General features: G+C 43.7%; 1 protein-coding gene across 6 annotated transcripts in view; it reads left to right on the top strand.

Moving 5' to 3' along the window:
• The window catches only part of KLHL3 (kelch like family member 3), a 125,561-nt gene that overhangs the window by 32,832 nt on the left and 70,352 nt on the right, over positions 1–22,377 (top strand). For 5 of the 6 annotated variants that reach the window (XM_039217905.1, XM_039217909.1, XM_039217906.1 and 2 more), the window contains 2 exons: positions 9,257–9,378; positions 18,242–18,404. In XM_039217905.1, coding sequence (XP_039073836.1) covers positions 9,257–9,378; positions 18,242–18,404 — 285 coding nt within the window. Of the gene's footprint in view, positions 1–9,256; positions 9,379–9,892; positions 9,955–18,241; positions 18,405–22,377 lie in introns of those variants that run through there. The other variant, XM_039217908.1, reaches the window with a different exon arrangement.

Raw genomic sequence — 22,377 nt, 5'->3', positions numbered from 1 at the left:
AAGGTGATTTTAGAAACATAATCTGAATGCTTCTGGAGTAGATCTTGGATTCTAGCCATTGAAGGGAGGAAAAAATCAAGAAGAAAAGTCTAATGTGATGCCCAGCTCAAGTCTTCTGTTGAATCTGGTTACTGTCCATCCTTCCATCCATCCAGCCAGCCATATCTGTCTATCTTCCCACCCACTCACCCATCTACCTATTCAAACACTATTCATATATGTTTATTGCAGAAAAAAATAGAGAATGTGGACAAGCAGAAAAAAATTTCATGTAATATGTCATCTAGATAAGATTATAGTTTATATCCTTTCAGATTTTATATTTATAAATATATACAGATACAAAATAAAGTTTTAATATAGGGGTGCTGGTGCCTCAGTCACTTGAGCATTTGACTCCTGATTTTGGCTCAGGTCATGAACCTGGGGTTGTGGGATCGAGCCCCACGTCCAGCTCTGTGCTGAACATGAAGCCTGCTTGAGATTCTCACTCTCCCTCTGTCCCTCTTCCTTGTTTGTGCTGTCTCTCTCTCTCTAAAAAAAAAAAAAAAAAAAAAGAAATTTAAGAACCCACCAAAATAAAATTTTAATATAAACGAGTCATTTTGTGTATACAAAGTTGATGTAATATGTATACTTTAAAAAATTACAGTTCATCTTCCTGGGATGTTCTTCCCCCTGCCTCTTTGCCTGCCTAACTCCCATTCATCTTTCATTACTGCTTAAGCAACACTTCCTCAGGTAGGCTTTCCCCATGATCCCTTTGCATTAGGTTAAATTCTTTTGTTATTTACTCTTGTGATACCAAATGTCATACTTGTCTTTAGTATCACTGCTTATCTCATTACTTCCTCAGTATCTGATTACTCTAGTCAGTCAGTTAAGAACTCTACCTTAATTCAGTGCTGTTTCCCCACTGCCTACCTGGATCTTCCGTGCAGTAGGTGCTCAGTGAAAATTTGCTTAATCAAACCAGTGGCATATGGTTAGTATATTTTCACATCAGTAAAATCACATTAACATCATCATTTCACTGTGGCTTTGTAAGATTCCATCATATATATCCGAGTCGAAAATCCATTTCCTTTTTGGTTAGAAATTCTGATTCTTTCTAATATTTTGCTGGTATAAGTAATACTATGATGGATATCTTTGCCTCTTAAAAAAATTTTTTTTTAACATTTATTATTGTTTGAGAGAGAGAAAGAGACAGAGCATGAGTGAGGGAGGGGCAGAGAGAAGAGGAGACAGAATCTGAAGCAGGCTCCAGGCTCTGACCTTTCAGCACAGAGCCTGATGCAGGGCTTGAATGCACAAACTATGAGATAATGACCTGAGCCAAAGTCAGACACTCAACCAGCTGAGCCACCCAGGTGCCTGGATATCTTTGCCTCTTAATCTTTATTTACGCTATGATTATTTCCTTAGAATAGACCCCTAGGGTAGGTGTGTGCACATGTTGAAGACTTGAGACACATGCCACAAATCTGCATTTCTTAGAACAGTTGAACCAGCTTATGCTTTATGGGAGATTTGTGTATTTTTTGAGGCCCCTTGATTTGGCTTAAACCTTGGTAAACGTATATGAAAAGTAATATTGTAAAATTTTGTTCTAATTATCAGGTTCAGCTTCAAAATTTGTAAACTCAAATCATGAAAAGTCCCAGCTGACTCTTTTTATTCCCTTCCAAAAGTTTAGATTATTTTATTTTGTTTATTTTAATTTTTAATTTAAATCCAAGTTAGTTAACATATAGTGTAATAATGATTTCAGGAGTAGAATTTAGTGATTCATCACTTACATATGACATCTAGTGCTCATCCCAACTATCGTCCTCCTTAATGCCCATCACCCCTTTACCCCTCCCCCCACTCTCCTCCCTCCATCAACTCTCAGTTTGTTCTCTGTATTTAAGAGTCTTTTACAGTTTGCTTCCTTCTATGTTATCTTATTTTTCCTTCCTTTCCCCGATGTTCATCTGTTTTGTTTTTTAAATTCCACATGAGTGAAATTATATGATACTTGTCTTTCTCCGACTGACTGATTTTGCTTAGCATAATACACTCTAGTTCCATCCGTGTTATTTTAAATGACAAGGTTTCATTCTTTTTTATCACCATGTAATATTCCATTGTATCTTTATACCACATCTTCTTTATCCATTCATCCATCAATGAACATTTGGGCTCTTTCTACTTTGGCTATTGTTGATAGCACTGCTATAAACATTGGGGTGCATGTGCCCCTATGAAACAGCACACTTGTATCTTTTGAATAAATACCTAGTAGTACAATTGCTGGGTCATAGCGTAGTTCTATTTTTACTTTTTTTTTTTTTTTTAAATTTTTTTTTTTTTAATGTTTTATTCATTTCTAGGAGAGAGAGAGAGACAGCGTGAGCAGGGGAGGGTCAGAGAGAGAGGGAATCACAGACTGAAACAGGCTCCAGGCTCTGAGCTGGCAGTCAGCACAGAGCCCGACGCGGGGCCCGAACCCACGAACCGTGAGATCATGACCTAAGCGAAAGTCGGACGCTTAACCAACTAAGCCACCCAGGCGCCCCATCTATTTTTACTTTTTTGAGGGACCTCCAAACTGTTTTCCAGAGTGGCTGCACCAGTTTGCATTCCTACCAGCAGTGCAAAAGGGTTCCCCTTTGTCCGCATCTTCACCAACATCTATTGTTTGAGTTGTTAATTTTACCAGCTGACTCTTGTTAAGTCCATTTCTATCAGCATGTTTAAAGGCCAAAATGAAAAAGAAATACTCGTGACATTCCTCTGACTTGAGTGGTGTGATTATGATCTTTTAACTCAGGCTTAAAGTGTTTTTATTTTTTTTGTCCTCTGAGTTCATATTGCCCAAATGTCCCAGATATTAACCCTACTCCTTGACTGTGTCCTTCACAGAATAACTTGTAATAAATGTGACTGTGAGGTCTGAGTGCCCACAGGAGAGTGTTGAGAGGCAGCCAGCTTGCGAGAAGATCTGAGATGGGCTGTCACTCAAACTCTAGCACTCCTTTAGCACAGTGATTAGAGAGGCCAGCAGTGCTGTGTTCTGCCCATCTTGTCTTGTAAATAGGGAATACTTGAGATTCCCCTGCTTCCTCCCTATCTTGCACCTCCATCCCTCAGGAAGCTAATTTTACCAAAATAGGCTAGTCAGTTTTTTTCTCTATTTTTGCCCTTTACTATGGGTTCTGTGTACCTAGAGTATTTGCATTCTATATGGGTCCCTGTGTGTCATCAAGTACATTAAAAACAAACCCATCTTACAGTGTTAAAGGAACCAAGTTTTTAAAGACTGTATGGGCTCAGGATATTAATGCCCATCATCACTTGGCCAGATAGAGATGTGGGGTTGCTTGCTTTCCTGGGCTCTCTGTGGTTCTTGGAGATGTCTAGTTACAAGGTCCTATGGTACAGCCTGAGGATTTAAAGAAGTTTAAGATCTACTCCTTTAGTCCCAGTCACTTCTCATCTTTCACCTAATTTCCTGCAGCAGCTTTGGTACTAGTCAACCTGCCTCCTATTTTGTTCCTTCAACCCCATCCTGTTCTGTACACTATAGTTATAGCAACTTTCCAGAATATCAGTCTGATGCATCCTTCACCTGCTTAAAATCTGTCAGGGGCTCTTGAAGGGGCATATGCACCCCAGTGTTTATAGCAGTGCTATCAACAATAGCCAAATTATGGAAAGAGCCCAAATGTCCATCAACTGATGAATGTATAACAACGATGTGGTATATATACACAGTGGAGTATTACTCAGCCATCAAAAAATAATATGGCAATCACTTTTGCCATTTGCAATAACGTAGATGGACCTAGAGTATATAATGCTAAGTGAAATAAGTCAGTCAGAGAAAGGTAAATATCATGTGGTTTCACTCATATGTGGACTTTAAGAAACAAAACAGATGAACACAGGTGAAGAGAAGAAAAAATAAGATTAAAACAGAGAGGGAGGCAAACCTTAAGGGACTCTTAAATACAGAGAACGAACTGAGGTTTGCTGGAGGGGTGTTGGATTGGGGGATGGGCCAAATGGGTAATGGGCATTAAGGAGGGCACTTTTTGGGATGAGCATTACTACACTATATGTTAACTAACTTGGTTTTAAATAAAATTTAAAAAAGACCTATCTCATGAAAGCCATGTTTAAATGCAGATCATTTTCAGAAATGATCATAGTTAAATTAAGATTTATATAATACTAAAAACTAAAAGAAAATAATTGGCTTAATCAATCCACCATGTGAACCAGCATAGAGTATCCTTTGAATCAATATTTTGGTCTTGGTCTGAGCTCTTGTTAACATAACCTGATAACTGAAAGAAAAAAAATCTGTCAGGGGTTTTCCATTGCTCTTGGGATGCATTGAATTCCTTGGCATGGACCACAGGGCCTTCCATTCATCCAGACTGCTTCTATCTCTGGCCTCATCTCCCCATTCCTCTCTTTACTGTGCTTCTGCTGCACTCAGCTTCTTGGGGGCTCAAATAGGTCCTCTTCTTTCTTGCTTCCAAATCTTTAAATACACTACTACTGTCTTTGCCTGGAATATTGATTCTTCCCTTTTCTAAATAACTATGACTCCTTCTCCAGATCTCAATTTAGATCTGTGGTTCTTAACCATGATGAATCAGTCTGAGGAAGACAATGGATTCTCTTCTCCCTAGTGGCAAATAGGGGTTCCTGTGTACTATTCATTCTGCATACAGGTCAGGGTGCAGGAATCTCTGCTTAAGAACTCTTTAAGCTGAACCCTCTTTTTTCGTATTTAACACATTTCATAATTGTTGGTTTACTTGTGTCTCTTCTCACTGGACTGAGCTCCATGAGGTCAGAGCCATAACGTATTCATCATTGTGTCCTCTGGTATTTGCCAGCACAATGCTTGCCATACAGGGACTGTTTGATACATGTATGTTGAATGAATGAATGAGCGAATGAATGAGTGAATGATTGAACATATATCTGCTCTTGAGTGGATCATGTTCTTTTTGGAGGAATAGGACGTCCATGGTAACAGATGACAAGCAGAAGTGGAAGGGGCTAAAAAGATGTGCAACTAACACATGTTCTGAAAGTTCAAGTCTGAGGTGGTTGGGCTGAGGAGGAGGGCTCTTGGGTTGACCTTGAAAATTGAAGGACATATAGGGCTCATGTTTTGTTTTATTTTGTCAGAGTAGTAGAAGTAAGGAAAGGAGCAAGAATGACTAAGCCTTTGTTGGTTTCTGCCCCTCAGGAATTACTAGAGTCCATGGAATTATGAGATATCAAAGGAAATCCCCTTTTGTTCCCTTCGCCCTCCCTCCTCCCAACAAGTATTTTTTAAGTGCTTGTTATATGCCAAGCACTTTGTTAGGTGTTGAGAATATCTTAGCAAATGAACTTGACAAGATCTCATCCCTTTCCATTCTTGCTTGCTCGGTCTTACATACTAAGTTGTCCTCAGAATACAGACCTAGACCTGTTTGGGAATACTTTTATCAAGGTCATCGTTAGGGTTAGGTATAAATTATACAGGGATTTATGAGAAATGACACACGGTCTAGAGTTAGGCCAAGATTTAAACCCCAGACCTGCCCTCTCACAGCTATATGTAAATACCTTTTGAAATGCCAGTTCCGTAATTTGTAAAATGGAAATAATATCTACCACCTGAGGTTGTTACAAGGATTGAATGAAATAACATGTATAAACCCTCATCAGAGGTCCTACCACACAGTAGCAGCTATTACTGCTACCACTTTCAGAGTCTGTTTAACCTAGAACCTTAGTTTGGTGCGGTAATTTCTGCTGGTTTGTAAGAAGTAATAAGGTTGGATTTTACAAGTCTGTGTGATTTATACAGGTTTTGAATATCCTATAAGGGAACTTTCTTAAAACATAGATTTTGGTTTTTGATGCCATAGTTTTTATTTTACATGGTTTTCCCGCTTGCTTATGAAGTTTACATATTTAATATAGAAAATTAGAAATTTCACAGCCATGTAAGGAGGCAGGAAAAAAGTCTCCCAAAGTTCCACCATCTAGAAAATGGTGTCTTCATCCCCAAAAGTAAGGGAATCAAGAGCAAAAGTAAACGATTGGGACCTCATCAAGATTAAAAGCTTCTGCACAGCCAAGGAAACAACCCACAAAACTAATAGGCAACAACAGAATGGGAAAAGATAGTTGCAAATGACATATCAGATAAAGGGTTAATATCCAGAATCTATAAGGAACTCACCAAACTACACGCCCGAAAAACAACCACCCCGTGAAGAAATGGGCAGAAGACATGAACAGACACTTCTCCAAAGAGGACATCCAGATGGCCAACAGACACATGAAATGATGCTCAGCATCCCTCCTCATCAGGGAAATACGAATCAAAACCACACTGAGATACCACCTCACGCCAGTCAGAGTGACTAAAATGAGCAAATCAGAGAACTCTAGATGCTGACGAGGATGTGGACAAACGGGCACCCTCCTACACTGTTGGTGGGAATGCAAACTGGTGCAGCCCCTCTGGAAAATAGTGTGGAGATTCCTCAAAAAATTAACAACAGAACTCCCCTATGACCCAGCAATAGCACTGCTAGGAATTTACCCAAGGGATACAGAAATGCTGATACATAGGAGCACATGTACCCCAATGTTCATAGCAGCACTCTCCACAATAGCTAAAACATGGAAAGAGCCTAAGTGTCCATCTACGGACGAATGGATCAAGAAGATGTGGTTTATCTATACCATGGAATACTACATGGCAATGAGAAAGAATGAAATCTGGCCATGTGTAGCAACATGGATGGACCTTGAGGGTGTTATGCTTAGTGAAATAAATCAGGCAGAGAAGGACAAATATCATATGTTTGCATGTATAGGAGGATTAAGAGGAACTTAACTGAGGACCATGGGGGAGAAGAAGGGGGGAAATGGTGGGGGAAAGGGAGAGAGGCAAACCATGAGAGACTCTTGAATGCTGAGAAACAAACTGAGGACTGATGGATGTGGGGGGGAGTGGGGAGATGGGCATGGAGGAGGGCACTTGTGGGGATGAGCACTGGGTGTTATATGAAACCAATTTGACAATAAACTATTTGTAAAAAAAAAAAAAAGAAAATGGTGTCTTAAGGTTTGCTATACATTTGACTAATAAGAATGATCTTTCATCCCACAGAAAAATAAAACTTTTGCTCATATATACTGATAATTTCGTGTAATTTCAGGAGTTTGCACTTGTTTACCCCAAAGTTACAAAACTGACTGTCTGATCTGAGTCGCAAGTACAAATTCCACAGAGAGAAAACAATCAAGCCAGGCTCTAGTTTCACACTCACATAAGGGCTTCTGAATCTCTTGGTTCTTACAGTCAGGTGTTTCTTTTTCTCAGTCTTTTTTCTAAGGTCCAAGTTCTCAAACTAAGAATTGGCTGTCTATAATTATCGTTTGCATTATAATCATCAACTGGCCTCTTACTGATGAACTTCTTAATAGCTGTTTAGAGAGATGAGTTGAACTTTTTATTTTCTTGGGTATAGATTTTTATTTTTTGTGCCTCAGAATAAACTCAAGAGAGAAAGTATGTGAGAGCCTGTCTAATGGGTGCAGTAGAAATCCACTATCTTTTCCTCTTCTCCCTTTGCGTCTTTGTCCTGCCTCAAAGCTCTTTGTGTTGAGGCCCTATCACTGGCTTCTCCCAGCAGTCAGAGAGAAGACAGAACAGGGTGGAGAGTCTTGGGTCTACCTGGTCTGGCAGTGGAAGGAGTGGGCAGGATTTGGAATGATTTTCCTCCCTCTTCCAAACTCATTCAGATCTCTTACTGTGTCGGGATGGGAATTGTAGATTGGTGCAGGAATCATGTGCTGCCCATGCAGCTTGGAGGTGGGCGTCTGCAGCCCACACGCTGTACTGTACTTGATTTTCTTGGCTCCAGTGCACAAATTCCACAGAGAGAAAACAACTATCCAGGCTCTGTTTTCATACTTCCATAAGGGCTTCTGAATTTCTGTTTCTTGCAGTCAAGTTGCCCTTTATTTCGGTCTACAAAGACACATCTAGCCTGTCTTTTCCTACTGGAATCAGCAGCCCTTGTTGGCTGAGCCTGGCTCTAGATAAACCCATGTGCTGTGGAGAGAGGGCTGACTGAGGAGAGGGGCCCCATTTCTGTGCAAGTGTGGTGCCGCTGCTGCCCTAGTTCACAGGCTCTGTCCTTTCTTTGTTGGATTATCATCAAGGCCTCCCAACTGTTTTCCCTGCCTCTGATCCTGCTTCCACCGTGCATCCAAAATTTCATTCAAAAATACCCATCTGTTGATGTCATTCCCCTGTTTAAAACCTTTCAGTGGCGCTTCTCCTAGGATCAAGTCCAAACTCATTTGCATGGCTTACAAGGCTCTGCTAGCCCTTGTTGCTGTCTCCCTCTCTAGCTTCTTCTCACTGGCACCTCATACCAGCCTCTCACTCCTCCCCAAATTTATCTTCTGGCACTTTCTGCCTTTACAACTTATGGTTCCTGCATCTGGCTCATACCTTCCTCACCTTTGCTGTCCATGGAAATACCCAGCTTAAGTGTGACCTCCTACTAGGATGGCTTCCAGGGCTTGTTGCTCCATCTTCTGCATTCTTGGGATTTAGTGGAGGGTCGCGATTAGAGTGTGGGCTCTGGAGTCACACGTGCTGGTTTCAGTCCCAGCCTGGCCCCTTCCTAGATATGTGACTGTGGGCAAAATGAATACTCACCCTCCTGAGCCACAGTTTCTTCATCTGTAAAATGGGGATAATATTAACAAAACTCCTAGGCTGTTGTCAAGATTGAAAGAGGTACCACTTTAAAGTGCTTAGCCCATTGCTTAGCCATAGTTGGCACTCAATAAATGTTACTTTTTATTGTTGTTGTTATACTGGTACGTTGTATATATCTCTATTAAGCTCTTATCACCTCATATGTTTTTATATATCTGCACTGCTAGGCCGTGAGTCCCTTGAGAGCAGGTGCATATCTTGTTCACTTTTCTGGGCCCTGTGTGTACAAGTTTATAGCAGACAGTGTGGGGAATGCTCACCCTTGGGTTTGCAGATGATCACAGGCGCAAAGTTGATGTGCCCTTGAGGTGAGCTGTTTTATCCTTCTCCATGCCCAAATCCCTTCTGCCGCCTCCTGACGCTTTTATGGTGCCGACACAGGGCAGGGGGCTATGTGAAAGTTAAGCACCACGTTCGTGTCCGTTTTGGTTTTGTTTTGGACTGTAGGTGACATGTCTGAGAGTAAAGCCAAGAAGATAGAAATCAAGGACGTGGATGGGAGGACACTGAATAAGCTGATTGACTACATCTACACGGCAGAAATCGAGGTGACTGAAGAGAACGTCCAGGTAAATTCAACCCCACCTTAATAGCTCATCATGCACTATTATTGCTTCATTTCATTGAACCCTCACAACAACTCACTTGGTAGCTGGAGAGGAAACTAAATGTCCAAAGAGGTTAGGTGACTTGCCCTGTGTCACAGGGCCTGGAGGTGGGTGAATGAGCCTCAAACCCCTGCCTGCCTGACCGTGGCACCCATGTTCTTAGCTGCTGAGCCATAATACCTCTGAATGAGCTTGGGCCCTGGAGCAGTCTTTTAACTCATGGTGGTTCAAACTCCAGATGCAGGAAGAACCAAAAGCCTGGGTGAACCCTCTTTTCCCCAGTCATCATCTCATCTCAAGAATTTTCAGTGTGGATTGTGAGGCTGTTAAAAATTTTTCCTGTTTCAACATTAGTCACCCGAGTTTCTCTGAGCACTCATGCTCGGAGATGGAGGTGCCAAGCACCAGGCCCGAGTCTCAGCAGGGGCATGCGGCTGTGAAGCGTGTGCCTTTTCCTCCTTTTGCTGCCCTGCCCTCATCCTCAGCCATCTGGAGTCTTGAAAAGAGGAGCCAGCGAAGACACTGCTTCACCCTAAGGTGTGCGTCTTTACGGTGGGGACATGAGGCAGCACCAGCATGCTTCACTAGGGGAGATGGTTGAGGGTGTGTGGCCCACTCTGGGACCTGCAAACTCCTGGGCTAAACACAGACACAGGACATACTACTTCTTATCATTAAGGGCCTTACCATTTCAGTAAAGTGCTGGAAGGTACATGTGATTTGAAGAATTTTTCTTTTTTCTTTTTTTTTAAATCACAGTTCCACTTTCTTTATTGTGAGGCAGATACCTCTCCAGTGACCAAAATGCCTATTTCCCTTTTCCAGAACACTACCTCCTTTACGAGGATCATGGTATTTGGAAGGCTGCATTGGTAATCATTGTTTTTTCATTCAATTCAACACAGATGTTTGAGTGCCACTTATATGCCAGGCACTTCATTGGGCTCCGTGGTTGATCTAGTCTACTCCCCTTCCCCTTTTAAATTGAGGTATATTTTATGCCCTGTAACACACAGCATTTGCAGTTTGTTTCTGGTCTTTTTCATCCAGAAGGAAATGGACAAGGGAGTGCTTACATCTTAGGTCTAGCAACAGAATAGAAACAGCTGAATGACTTCTGAGCAGTAACAGTGAGCGCAGAGTAGTTTGCTACAAAATGAGTATGGTGCATATATTGAAAAAACCATATATGGTGCATGTATTGAAAAAACATGTGAAATGGTTGATATCAAACCACCATCACATTTATATTCACTTGGGTACTTTGAAAAGTGATGTAAATATTGAGATTTACAAAATGCCAGACATTACATCTTTTGCAACTCTAATGAACAATGCTAGATGTCAACTGAAAAATGTACAGGGGGTAAATAATTTTTTAAAAAATCATGCATTATGGTATATCAGTAAGTATTAATCATATAGTGTAGTAGACAGAGTAATGCCCCTCCCCCCAAATGTCCATGTCCTTTTTCCTGGAGCCTATGAATATGTTAGGTTCTAACTGTCATAGAGGAGTTAACTGTGCATATGGAATTAATGTTGTTGATCAGTAGACAAGCAATGGGGAGATTACCTTGGATTATCCGGGTGGGTCCAGTATAGTCACAGGGGCTCTTTGAAGTGGAAGATGGAGGTAGAATAAAGAGAATCAGAGACAATGTGACCTGACAAAACTCAACTTAATGTTTCCATTAAAAAAATTTTTTTTAAATATTTAATTTATTTCTGAGAGAGAGAGAGAGCAAGAGAGAGAGAGACAGCGTGAGCATGGGAGAGTCAGAGAGAGAGGGGGAGAAACAGAATCCGAAACAGGCTCCAGGCACTGAGCTGACGGTCAGCACAGAGCCTGACGTGGGGCTCGAACCCACGAACCGTGAGATCATGCCCTGAGCCAAAGTCGGACACTTAACCAACTGAACCACCCAGGCGGCCTGATCTTTCCATTTTTAAAGACAGGGTGCCATGAACCAAGGAATGTGGGTAGCCTCTAGGAGCAGGAAAGGCAAGGAAACATATTCTCCCTTAGAGCCTTCAGAAGGAATGCAACCCTGTTGACACCTTTGTTTGAATCCAGAGAGATGCATTTGGGACTTCTGACTTCCAGAAGTGTAAGAAAATAAATTTGTGTTGTTTTAAACCACTAAGACAACACCAAATACCTCCCTGCCCTGAAAAAACAAACACAAAAACAAAAAACCCAACAACAAAAAAACAAACCAACAAATACAACACTGTAGGTGAGGTTGTAGATTGTATGAATGGAACCAGCTTTTTCTTCCCTTTTTACCATGTATTTTTTGAATAACTTCCTCCCCCCACCCCCATCAGGTCCAAAGTATTTATAAACTTGGATAAGTAGATGTACCACTCTGAATCCTTATCATCTGGCTAGGTATTTATCTTTGCAGCTTTGGTCTAACCCAGTGATAGTGTGTAAACACCATTTCCTAAAGGCAGATAGACTCATTAGAGTCCTCTATAGAAAGTGGCTTCACCACTGCTTGCTGTAAAACTATGTTATAGGGCAGGGCAGGAGGCCAGAATGAAGATGTGCAGGTTCAGAGAAAGAAGGAGAAGTAGAGATGAGGCAGGAGTTGGGTCTGAAGGGGGGCCTATGTCCGAGCCTTAGCTTCACCACTGGTCAAGAATGAGTGCTCTTGTTCTCACTCTGTCCCCCAGCATGGTGTCTCTTTTCCCATCTGTAAAGTGAAGGTATGGGACCCAGTCAGCTCTGGGCAGAGAAGACACTTACTCTGTCAACTTCTGATTTGCGTTCCCTCCCTTGTACTAGAGCCTCTCTGACACCCTCACTGATACCCTGCCTCAAGGATCAGTTTTCATAATTAGTAGTTATTCTATTGACTCGTCAGACTGTCTGCCTTCAAATCCTGGCTCCACCATTTTCTGGATGTGAGACACTAGGCAGCTTACTTCATCTTTTTGAGCCTCAGTGTTTTCATCTGTAATATGGGCATAATAGCAGTTTAATCTCATAGGGTTAGTGAGAGGATTAAATGAATTCATATAGATAAAGCCTTAGAACATTGCTACCCTATGCCAGGCAGACAGTTTGGGCACTGTGGGTGCTGTGAGCACAGAGACCCTGTCACTAAGGAGCACATGGTGTGAGGTTGGAGATGCACGACTAGGCAAATAGGTACTCTGCAGTGTGGTAGGGCCAGGGTGGAGGTACCCAGGAAGCAGGGAATGGTCATCACTGCCTTGATGAGGATGGTCATGGGGACAGCATCACTGAGAACATGTTGTGTGGGCCACATCTTGAAGGAGTACTGGGTGGTCAGGACTTCCTCCTCTGCCCGCATGCCTGTGTCCCCATTGGTGCATGAGCCGCTAGAGAGTTCATTTGTGTATGGGAGGTGGGGGTGGGGAGCGGGGCATGTGCAGGGGCTCCAGTGGAAGGCACAGTGTGGAACCTTCAGGGAACTGTGCATTGCTTGAAATCCGTGAGATATACTATTTTTCCTCCTCCCTTTACAGTGTGGTTTGATTGGGGTGATCTGGGGGAAATCAAAACAAAAAAGCTTGAGAAGAGAAAGTTTGGATCAAAATGTGGCTGCTTCTTCATGCTGTGACGTATCTGCTGAGGCACTTGCTCACAAACTGTGAAGACAGCCTTTGTTGAGGATTTAGTGCACTGAGGAGGTGAGCATGGAGGCCCTGGGGCACTCCTGAGAGACTGAGAAAGAGCGGTCAAAGACTGGGGCTTGGTTAAATGGCTCCCAGAGCTCAACCCTTAATCCCTTCCCAGCCACACAAACCCTGGAGAGACTGAATAGCCTTTCTATGGTGGAGGTAACAGCCTTCATACCTGACACTTAGTGATCCTCATTGAAAGCCAAGCATGTGGCAGTCACTTCACATGCATTATTTCACTTCATTTCATCACCACCAAATGTGAGTATTCTAGTATGATCCCTCTTTCACGGTCGAAGAAGCTAATGCTCTAAGTGGTTGAATAGGCGGTAGTGTTAAGATTTGAACCTACCTCTCTCCATCTCACTGTGGTCTATTGACATGGGGAACTTGAGTTTCTTGTTAAATGAATGATCAGAATCTTGACTTCAGCTCCTGATAATTAATAATAATAAAAAACAGTTTAATTGAGCACTCCCTATGCACCAGGCTGTCTGTTGACTGCTTTAAATGTATTTGTCTCATTGGATTCTCACAACAAACCTCGAAGGCAGTGCCGTCATCATCTTTATTTTACCCTTGAGGCGGCAGAGCACAGACAGGTTCAGTAATTTGCCTTTAGTCACATGGCTGGTAAGTGAAGTCAGAAGTCTAAGTGACAGTTTTAATCACAGCACCATTTTGCTAGTGCTCCTGATCATCTACATACCACTTTCCCTCTCCCTCCCATCTTCCCTCCCTCCTTCCTTTGCTCTCTCAATTTCTCTCTCCCCTACCCCACTTTCTTTTTTTGTTCAATACATTTTTATTTAACAATGTTTCTAAGTTTATTTTTGACAAAGAGCATGAGTGGGGGAGCGGCCTGAGAGGATGGGGACAGAGAATCCAAAGTGGGCTCTGTCTCACAGCACAGACGCAGGGCTCGAACTCATGAACCATGAGACCGTGACCTGAGCTGAAGTTGGACACTTAGCTGACTGAGCCACCCAGAGGCCCTTAACTATGCTTCTGTACCAGGCCTCTTTGCCTGGTGCTGGCAGAGACAGACCCACTGTGTGGCTGCGGCCTCGGCCTGTCACCTGACACCTCTGGTTAGTGATCCCCCTCCCTCTGTGCGTAGTCCTGCCTCCCTGAAATTCCAGGAGTAGGTGCTTTCTGAGGCAGGGCATTTCCTTTTGTTTTTGTTAGAGGAAACAAACTCAGTGACGGGATATCCTCTGCTGTGTTTTCATGTTATCCGAGGGAGAGAAAAAACAAAACGGGGCCTGCTTGTGAAAAATGGACCGGGGGCCATTTGCAAGCTAGAGGGGAACCTGTAAACTCTCTGCTGAGGGTCTTCCTGGGGCCTGCTTTCCCAGAACCTTTAACACCAGGGTGGCAAGAAGCAAGCTAAACGCTTTTTGACCTGGAGTCATTTTACATCCCTGTGGTGGTTCCAGCCAATGGCTCCTACATGCTCTTCCTTCCAGGGGCCAAGCAGTGCTGCCCTTGTGATTCCACCAAGCTGAGAACCCAAGCTTGGCCTCTTGTTCACAGCCTGTTGCTGCTGCCCCTTGAGGGAGTCAGGGAGTTGCATTGCACACGAGATAAGAGAGGAGGAAATCCTCAGAAAGCCCTTGTTGATGTGGGAGAGGGAAGTGAGGACAGCCACCTTATGCATGTTGTGCTCTCTTTTCTTTCACAGCCTTTGGGGATGTTTGTCTGTTTCCATCATGTGCAGCCCCCAGAATCCCCGTGGATGGGACCCCGGTTTATACCTGAGACTCAGTTTGAGCAATGACTTATCTCCCCCAAACCTTGCCCTTAGCCTTCTGACTTCCTTTACTTTTCTTTACGCCTTCCTGTATGAAGCAAGTAGTGAAAGAAAAGGCCCTTTGACTCATAGCTAACCACAGTCTAAGATCAAAGAGAGGGAAGGAGCAATTGGAGAAACCACAAGCCCCCGTTCCCTTTGGGAAGTCATCTTGGGAATGCTTTTGGGCAGGAGTGGACCTAAACAGGATGGGGAGGGTGGTATAGAGAGGTGGAAAGCCTGACAATTTTTGCCTGCTGAGTGTGTTTTGTGAACAGTAGGGAAAAGCTATGTGGGTAGCTAGCTCTATTGGGGGGGGTGGGGGGGAGAGGGGATTTAAAAACTAAAAGTATAACCTAAGGAATATGTTCAGGAAGGATTTATTATTTAAGTTCTTTGACTGGTTGTCATGGGCTTGAGAATTTAAGCATCACACTGTGCCACTCTCTTTGTGGTGAAAAAGAAGGCAAGGGGGAAGGGTGTGTGTGTCCCTGGCATGCTGTCATCTTGGCTTGGCTGGGAATGCAGTCTAGGGGCAGATGGGACCCTCAGAAATCCTTCTCTATGCAGCTTAAAAGGCTGCTCTCCCTTTTGTCTCTCTTCTTAGCCTGACCTTTTTGGGGCCTGCCCCACCACTGAGGACAGTGTGTGCTGGGCAACATTTGATTATTCCTCTCCAGCAAGAAGTTCCTGGTCCCTAGTGTGATCAACCATCCCAGCTTGCTCAGGACTGAGGGGTCTGCTGGGACGTAAAACTTTCAGTGCTAAAAATGGGCAAAGTCTCAGCAAACCAGAATGACCTGTCGACCTTTGGCCCTAACTATAGATTGTAGCTAGTGCTGGGTCACAGGGCTACCATAGAGGTCGTTTGGGGATTTGAAACACAGCTTTCCTTTCCTGCTGTGTATTCAGCAAGAATGGTTAATGGTTCTCTACTTCTAGCAGGCAGTGACTACTCTGGTCCTAGAATCTGTTTGGCTAGGCTCAGCAAGCTCACAGATTAATTGTGGTTCCCAGTTTATGGCTGCTTAGTGGGGCCACCCACTAGGTGGCTGCATCATGGGGATGAGGCTCAGGTGGTCACATTTGGAGCTGCCTTATGGTCTAAAACTCCCAAGAGTGGGTGAATTTATCTTTTTCCTTCTCTGGAATGAATCATTGACTCAAAACACGCTAAAGGACATGGTGTTAATTTACCATTGGGGACATAGGATAGTGGAAGAAAGAAGGGAGAGGACATGCTTTCTAGAACATTCTGGAACTCATCTGTGTGAGGGAAGAAGTTAAGCTGATAGGGAGGAGGAGCTTGCCTTGTGGAGAGTAGGCACTTAGCTCAGTAGTAGGAGCTCTGGTGGTAGAGGACGAGGTTGGTGGTTTCTGCCTATGGGTAGGGATGAGGAAAGGCAATCTCAATTTTAGCACTGAAAGTCCTGTGTCCTGGGAAACCCCTTGTCCATAAGCAAACTTAGCTGCTACCCTAGTGGCGAGCAAGGCCCAAGAATGGACAGGGGGGCTGAGTTTATGGCCTTATTGCATGGAGTGTTCAGATGTGTTTTGGGGGGTCAGGGTCTAGAATTTAAATCTTGTAAAAAAAAAAAAAAGACTTTTATAGTGTCCTAAATCAGGAAAACAAATGTATCTGTAGCCCATGTCTTCCTGGGCAAGCCCTTGTGGATGAGAACAGCTGGAGACTGGCCTAGACACTCTCTCTGAGAGCCAGGGGAGCAGCTGAGAGCAAAGGCCTGGGACACATGGGGGTTGTTAGGGGGGTGAAATGGTTGCTGGGGACCCTGAGCTAAGCAGCCTCAATGAAACTATAATGCTCTATGATTTTATTTCTTTTTGGAAAGTCACTCTCAGACTGTCTACCTTTTCCCAAGGATAGGGGTGGAGGGGAGCAGGGCTGGAGTCTAATAGGACTATGCTGTCTCTTCTGTATATTTGATCTAGAGGGCAGGCTTTGGCAGCTGTGGGAAAGTCCTAGGGAAACTAGACGGGTTGGCGGGCTGCACACCCCTCTGGCTTGCTCAAGCCAGTCTTCCCTGGCTTTTAGGAAAAACACATGCACACACACCTGAGCAGGAACTATTTCTGTCTTCCAGGGTACAGTGTAAATACTCATGTGTTCTGTGACCTTTTAAAAGGAAACGCCTCTCTCCTTTCTCTGGGAATGTACCTAAAGATGTTCTTTACCATCTATCTGTTGGATGAGAGAGTATACTGTGACTGCCTGAATCTCAAGGGATTTGAGGGTCACTCTTTTGTTCCAGTAGATTGTTAGCTCCACAAGAGCAGGGATCTGGTTTATTGTGCTTACCACTAAACCCCAGAGCCTAGACCAGTACCTGGCATACAGATGCTTGAGTAATGAACGTACTAGTGAACAATTTAGTCAGTGCCTTTCTGAGTGAAAATGATATGCTAAAAGCTGTAGATAAGCGCTTTCTCAAACTTGGCTGTGTATTAACACGCTTGGGGAGCTTTAGAAACATCTCACTGTCCAGGACACATCTCATACCCATTAAGTTAAAATCTTTGGTGGTGAGACCTAGGCATCAGTATTTAAATAAATTCTCCAGGTGATTCAGTATGTAGCCAAGTAGGAGAACCAATCTATCTTGGTCTCCTTGGGCTGCTGTAACAGAATACCACACAATGGGTGGCTTAAACAACAGAACTTTGCTTTCTCCTGGTTTTGGAAATTACAAGTCCAGGACCAGAGTTCCAGCTGATTCAGTTGCCAAAGAGTCTCTTCCTGGCTTTTCATGAGGTCGCTTTATCCCTGTGTCCTCACGTTGTAGAGAGAGCGAGAGCTCTCGTATCTCTCTGTCTTCTTGTAAAGGCCCCACCATTATGGCTTCATTTAACCTTTATCACCTCTTCATAGGCCCCTGTTTTCCAAATACAGTCCTGCTGGGGTTAGGCTTTCAGCATTACAAATTTGAGGGAAGAGGGCACAAACATTCAGTCCATAAGCATCTTGTTACTCCAAGTATATGGTTGCTGGACCAGCAGCTGCATGTATCACCTGGATGTTTGTTAGAAATGCAGGCTATCAGGCCCTACCCTAGGCCTATTGAATTGGAGCTTTTATATGATCCCCAGATATTTCATATATTCCTTCCTCATTGGGAGGCACTGCTGTGGAATGTAGGGTTAAAGAATCTGCTGGTGCCGAGGATCCACCAAGGGAGAGTAGTGAGAAATAGGGCTGGAGCTGCCCTGAAGGAAGTTTGGACTTAGTTGGACAGGCAGAGGAGAGAGAGCCATGCAAGACCTTGTGAGCGTGGGAGTGATATAATTGGAAAGATGCTTTAGTGAGAAGAGGCCCCGCCGGAGGGGTCTGGTGTCTCAGAATGTCACCTTCTCCTCCAGGTGCTGCTCCCAGCAGCCAGCTTGCTGCAGCTCATGGACGTTCGGCAGAACTGCTGTGATTTCCTGCAGTCTCAGTTGCATCCCACCAATTGCTTGGGCATCCGCGCGTTTGCCGATGTGCACACCTGCACTGACCTTCTGCAGCAGGCCAACGCCTACGCAGGTAACGGGGAACCGGCGCTGCACCTCTCCCGAGCTTGTGGGGCAGGCTCCTCAGAGACGGTGTCAAGAGCACTCTGCTGTGAAGCGGTTGTAATGTCGTCCTTTGGCGACAAGACAGGTGGAAGGATACCTAACAATGCGAGTTCTGACAATCACCAAGTGGAATAGGATTAATTGCCAGTCATTTTCACAAGAGAAGAGGAAGGAGATCTGAGACTTTGTGGAGGGAGGAGTCATTTGAGCTAGGTCCTGAAGTCATTTTTATTATTGTTCAAGAAAATTGCTTTCCTTCCTTCCTTCCTTCCTTCCTTCCTTCCTTCCTTCCTTCCTTCCTTCCTTCCTTCCTTCCTTCTCTCTCTCTCTCTCTTTCTTTCTTAAGTTTTATTCGTTTTGAGAGAGAGAGAGAGAGAGAGAGAGAGCATGAGCAGGGGAGGGCAGAAACAGAGGGAGAAAAGGAGGATCCCAAGCAGGTTTTGCACTATCAGCAGGGAGCCCGATGTGGGACTCAGACTCACAAACCATGAGATCACAACCTGAACCGAAATGAAGAGTCGGACACTTAACCAGCTGAGCCACCCAGGCACCCTAAAAATTTCTTTCTTAATCAAAGTGTCCGATGGATATGGTTTTAGAAGTCAGATACTACTGCAGAGCTACTTGGAGTCTCCCTGCTCTGCCTTCCCACACCAGGTCTACTCTCTACTCCACTCAACCTTCAGTTCTGACAGAATTAAAGGGCAGGTTCTGATTCTGCTAAAAGCTGCTACATCTACTTGTTACCTCCATTTATCTAAGTGTAAAGTGTGTCACTGTTTTGGATTTATTAGTTTGGATATTATCTGTTGACTTTTCACAGAAGTACAGGATTAAACTTTCATAGACTTTCCCTCATGTATACATGCTTTTTCCTGCTCTATTCTCCAAGTACCACTTCTACAACCGAGTTGAATGACCAATTATAATGAGGTTTTCTTTTGTTTTTATGAGAAAAGCAGTTAATAATTGCCTTTTTCAGGCTGGATTTTTTTATTAAAAATTTTTATATGTTTATTTATTTTTGTGAGAGAGAGAGGGAGGGAGGGAGAATCTGAGCAGCGGACGGGCAGAGACAGAGGGAGACACAGAATCTGAAGCAAGTCCCAGGCTGTGAGCTGTTAGCATAGAGCCCAATGTGGGACTCGAATCCATAGACCCCGAGATCATGACCTGAACCGAAGTCAGACACTCAACTGACTGAGCTACCCAGGCTCCCCAGTTCTGAATTTTATTCACCTTGTAATCTCACAGACATTAGAAAACATCTAAAAAGTACTAATTAATACAGAATTAAGAGTAGTAAAGTCTGTACTAGGCATAGACTGTGAGATTACATAGCACTACTTTGTTGAGGAGTATACTTGTTCACCAAATGCTTGAATCCTATGCTGGACGTTTTCTAGGTGCCAGAGAAGTAATAGAAAACTAAACAAGTCTCTGCTCTCATGGAAAAATTCCTACCATTCATCCTTGTAAGACAGATTCTTTTAAGAATTGGACAGCAGGGAGCGAAATAAGTCAGGCAGAGAAGGACAAATATCATATGTTTGCACGTGTAGGAGGATTAGGAGGAACTTGACGGAGGAACAAGGGGGAGAAGAAGGAGGGAAATGGTGGGGGAAAGGGAGAGAGGCAAACCATGAGAGACTCTTGAATGGTGACAAAAACTGAGGACTGATGGATGTGGGGGGGAGGGGGGGATGGGCATGGAGGAGGACACTTGTGGGGATGAGCACTGAGTGTTATGTGGAAACTAATTTGACAATAAACTATTTGTAAAAAAAATTAAAAAATAAAAAAATAAAAAATAAAAATAAGTGTTTAAATCACACACACACAAAAAGAATTGGACAGCAGATAATTGTGCTGATTTCATTCAATTTCTCTGCCACACCTTGTTATCCTCTTAATTTAATGGGATTTTGGGAGGGAGCAGAGATGGGCATGAATGTTCAGTTCACTATGTTTAGCTGGAAAGAAATCTTCACTGATATTTATTTTTACTCGAGGACAGAAAAAGATCATGGGTGGCCCAACCAATGGGTCTACTCATTTTAATCAATAGATACACTCATGGCTCCCTCTTTCCCTTACAGTAAAGTGTCTCATTCTTCCCCATACCCAAACAAATACCGTCTGTTTTTGTGTCTCCTGTTCATCCCATGTCTGGAAATGCACCAAGGGCCTGTTGATTGCCCACCTGCCAGGCCCCTGTGCTGTGTTAGTCATTCAGTCCACAAGGCAATGAGCATGTGCTCTATTTCTTGGAAACCTTGTGTTCTTTTATTAACCCCCAGGCTCTAGGAGCCTGCATAGACTCTCACTTCTCCCCAAAATCTGTTTCTGACACAAACAGGCTCAGTTGTTAAGATGATGATTTTTGTGAAGGACATTCCCCAGTGGTCCCAGTTCTGAACCTACTGACTCTTCTTGATGCTGAACCTTTACTCTCCTATTTCTCTACTCCCCCTCCTATGAACCCTTTTTCCTTCATATCCTTCACTTTCTTTCTTTTTTTCTCAAGGAGCCCTTTCTAGGCATAGAAAGGGCTCCTCACCCCAGCCTTTGAAGAGGTCACTTTCTTAAAGGATGTGCTCAGGCTTTGCTTCACCCAGAGCCAAGAACTTGGCCAAGGCCCAGGTCAGCTTGTGAACATGTGCTGGTATAGTGGCAAAGAGAGAGTGCTTAGATGCCAGCAATTCTCTTTTTCTTCCTTGTTCCCCTCCCTAGCCTTCTCCTTCTGCAGTGTGTCCACGCATGTGTGGTTTTGTGTTTTGTAGTTGGCTGACACATTTTCTGAACCTCCAACTTTGACAGGACCCCTTGGTTCTTCTGGCCTGGCTTTCCCCCACATTCACAAATTGTTTCCTCTTGGTCCTTTCACTGTCCCACAAGTGGTGACAGACACTTGTGGGAGAATGGGGAGGAAGCTGTTGGAACACAACGTCGTCTTGATACTCCTTGGTCCTGAGGTGGCCATGGTCATTGGATTCTGTCAGCATAGTGGGTGTTTGTGCACACAGGTGTGTATGTAGTTGTCTTGTTGAATTATTTCTGGTTGGCATTTATTGAGCTGCCACTTTGGGTCACATCCTCATTTAATACATGCAACAACTAAGGAAAGTAAGGCACAGAGAAGCGAAGAAATTAGTTGGTATCACATAGCTGGTAGAGACAGAGGCAGGGTTCAAACCGGTGTAACATTGACTCCAAAGCAGTTTTTATAAATACTGCATTCTTTGGCTTCCAGGCTCAATTTGGACATAGGCAGACCTATGGATTGGTAACTGATGAGTGTTGGTACCTAGAGTTGACATTTTTCATTGGAAGTGTGAGCCTGGAAGACTGTGCCATGGAGTCACTAAATCCCAACAACCGGGCCATGTAGACAGATGACCAGCTTCTCTGCTAGACTCAGGGTGTTTAGTCATCTTTGGGTGGAGAAGTGAGATGTGAACATCTTCTTTTCCCTGTTGGGAGGCTGCCCCCTCATTGCACATGTAAGTCCTCTTATTTTCCCTGTAACTGTTAGCATGACTTCAGGCTAAGAGTCCCCTAACTGTGGAGCCTTGTAGGGAGCCTGTGACCATCTCCTGCTCATAGTTTCTCTGTAGCCCTCAGCCTTGCACAGCAGGGAAGCCATGGTAATGCAGAGGTTGATAAGACCTTAGTGGAAAGATTTTATTTTATTTTATTTTATTTTATTTTATTTTTTACAAATAATTTATTGTCAAATTAGTTTCCACATAACACTCAGTGCTCATCCCCACAAGTATCCTCCTCCATGCCCATCCCCCCTCCCCCCCACATCCATCAGTCCTCAGTTTTTGTCAGCATTCAAGAGTCTCTCATGGTTTGCCTCTCTCCCTTTCCCCCACCACTTCCCCCCTTCTTCTCCCCCTTGTTCCTCCGTCAAGTTCCTCCTAATCCTCCTATAC

The sequence above is a fragment of the Hyaena hyaena genome, unplaced genomic scaffold (genome assembly GCF_003009895.1).
Source record: "Hyaena hyaena isolate Hyena2069 unplaced genomic scaffold, ASM300989v1 scaffold_723, whole genome shotgun sequence".
NCBI classification, from domain to species: domain Eukaryota; kingdom Metazoa; phylum Chordata; class Mammalia; order Carnivora; family Hyaenidae; genus Hyaena; species Hyaena hyaena.
Note: the sequence above shows the minus strand (reverse complement) of the source record. Positions and strands in the feature narration are given on the sequence as shown.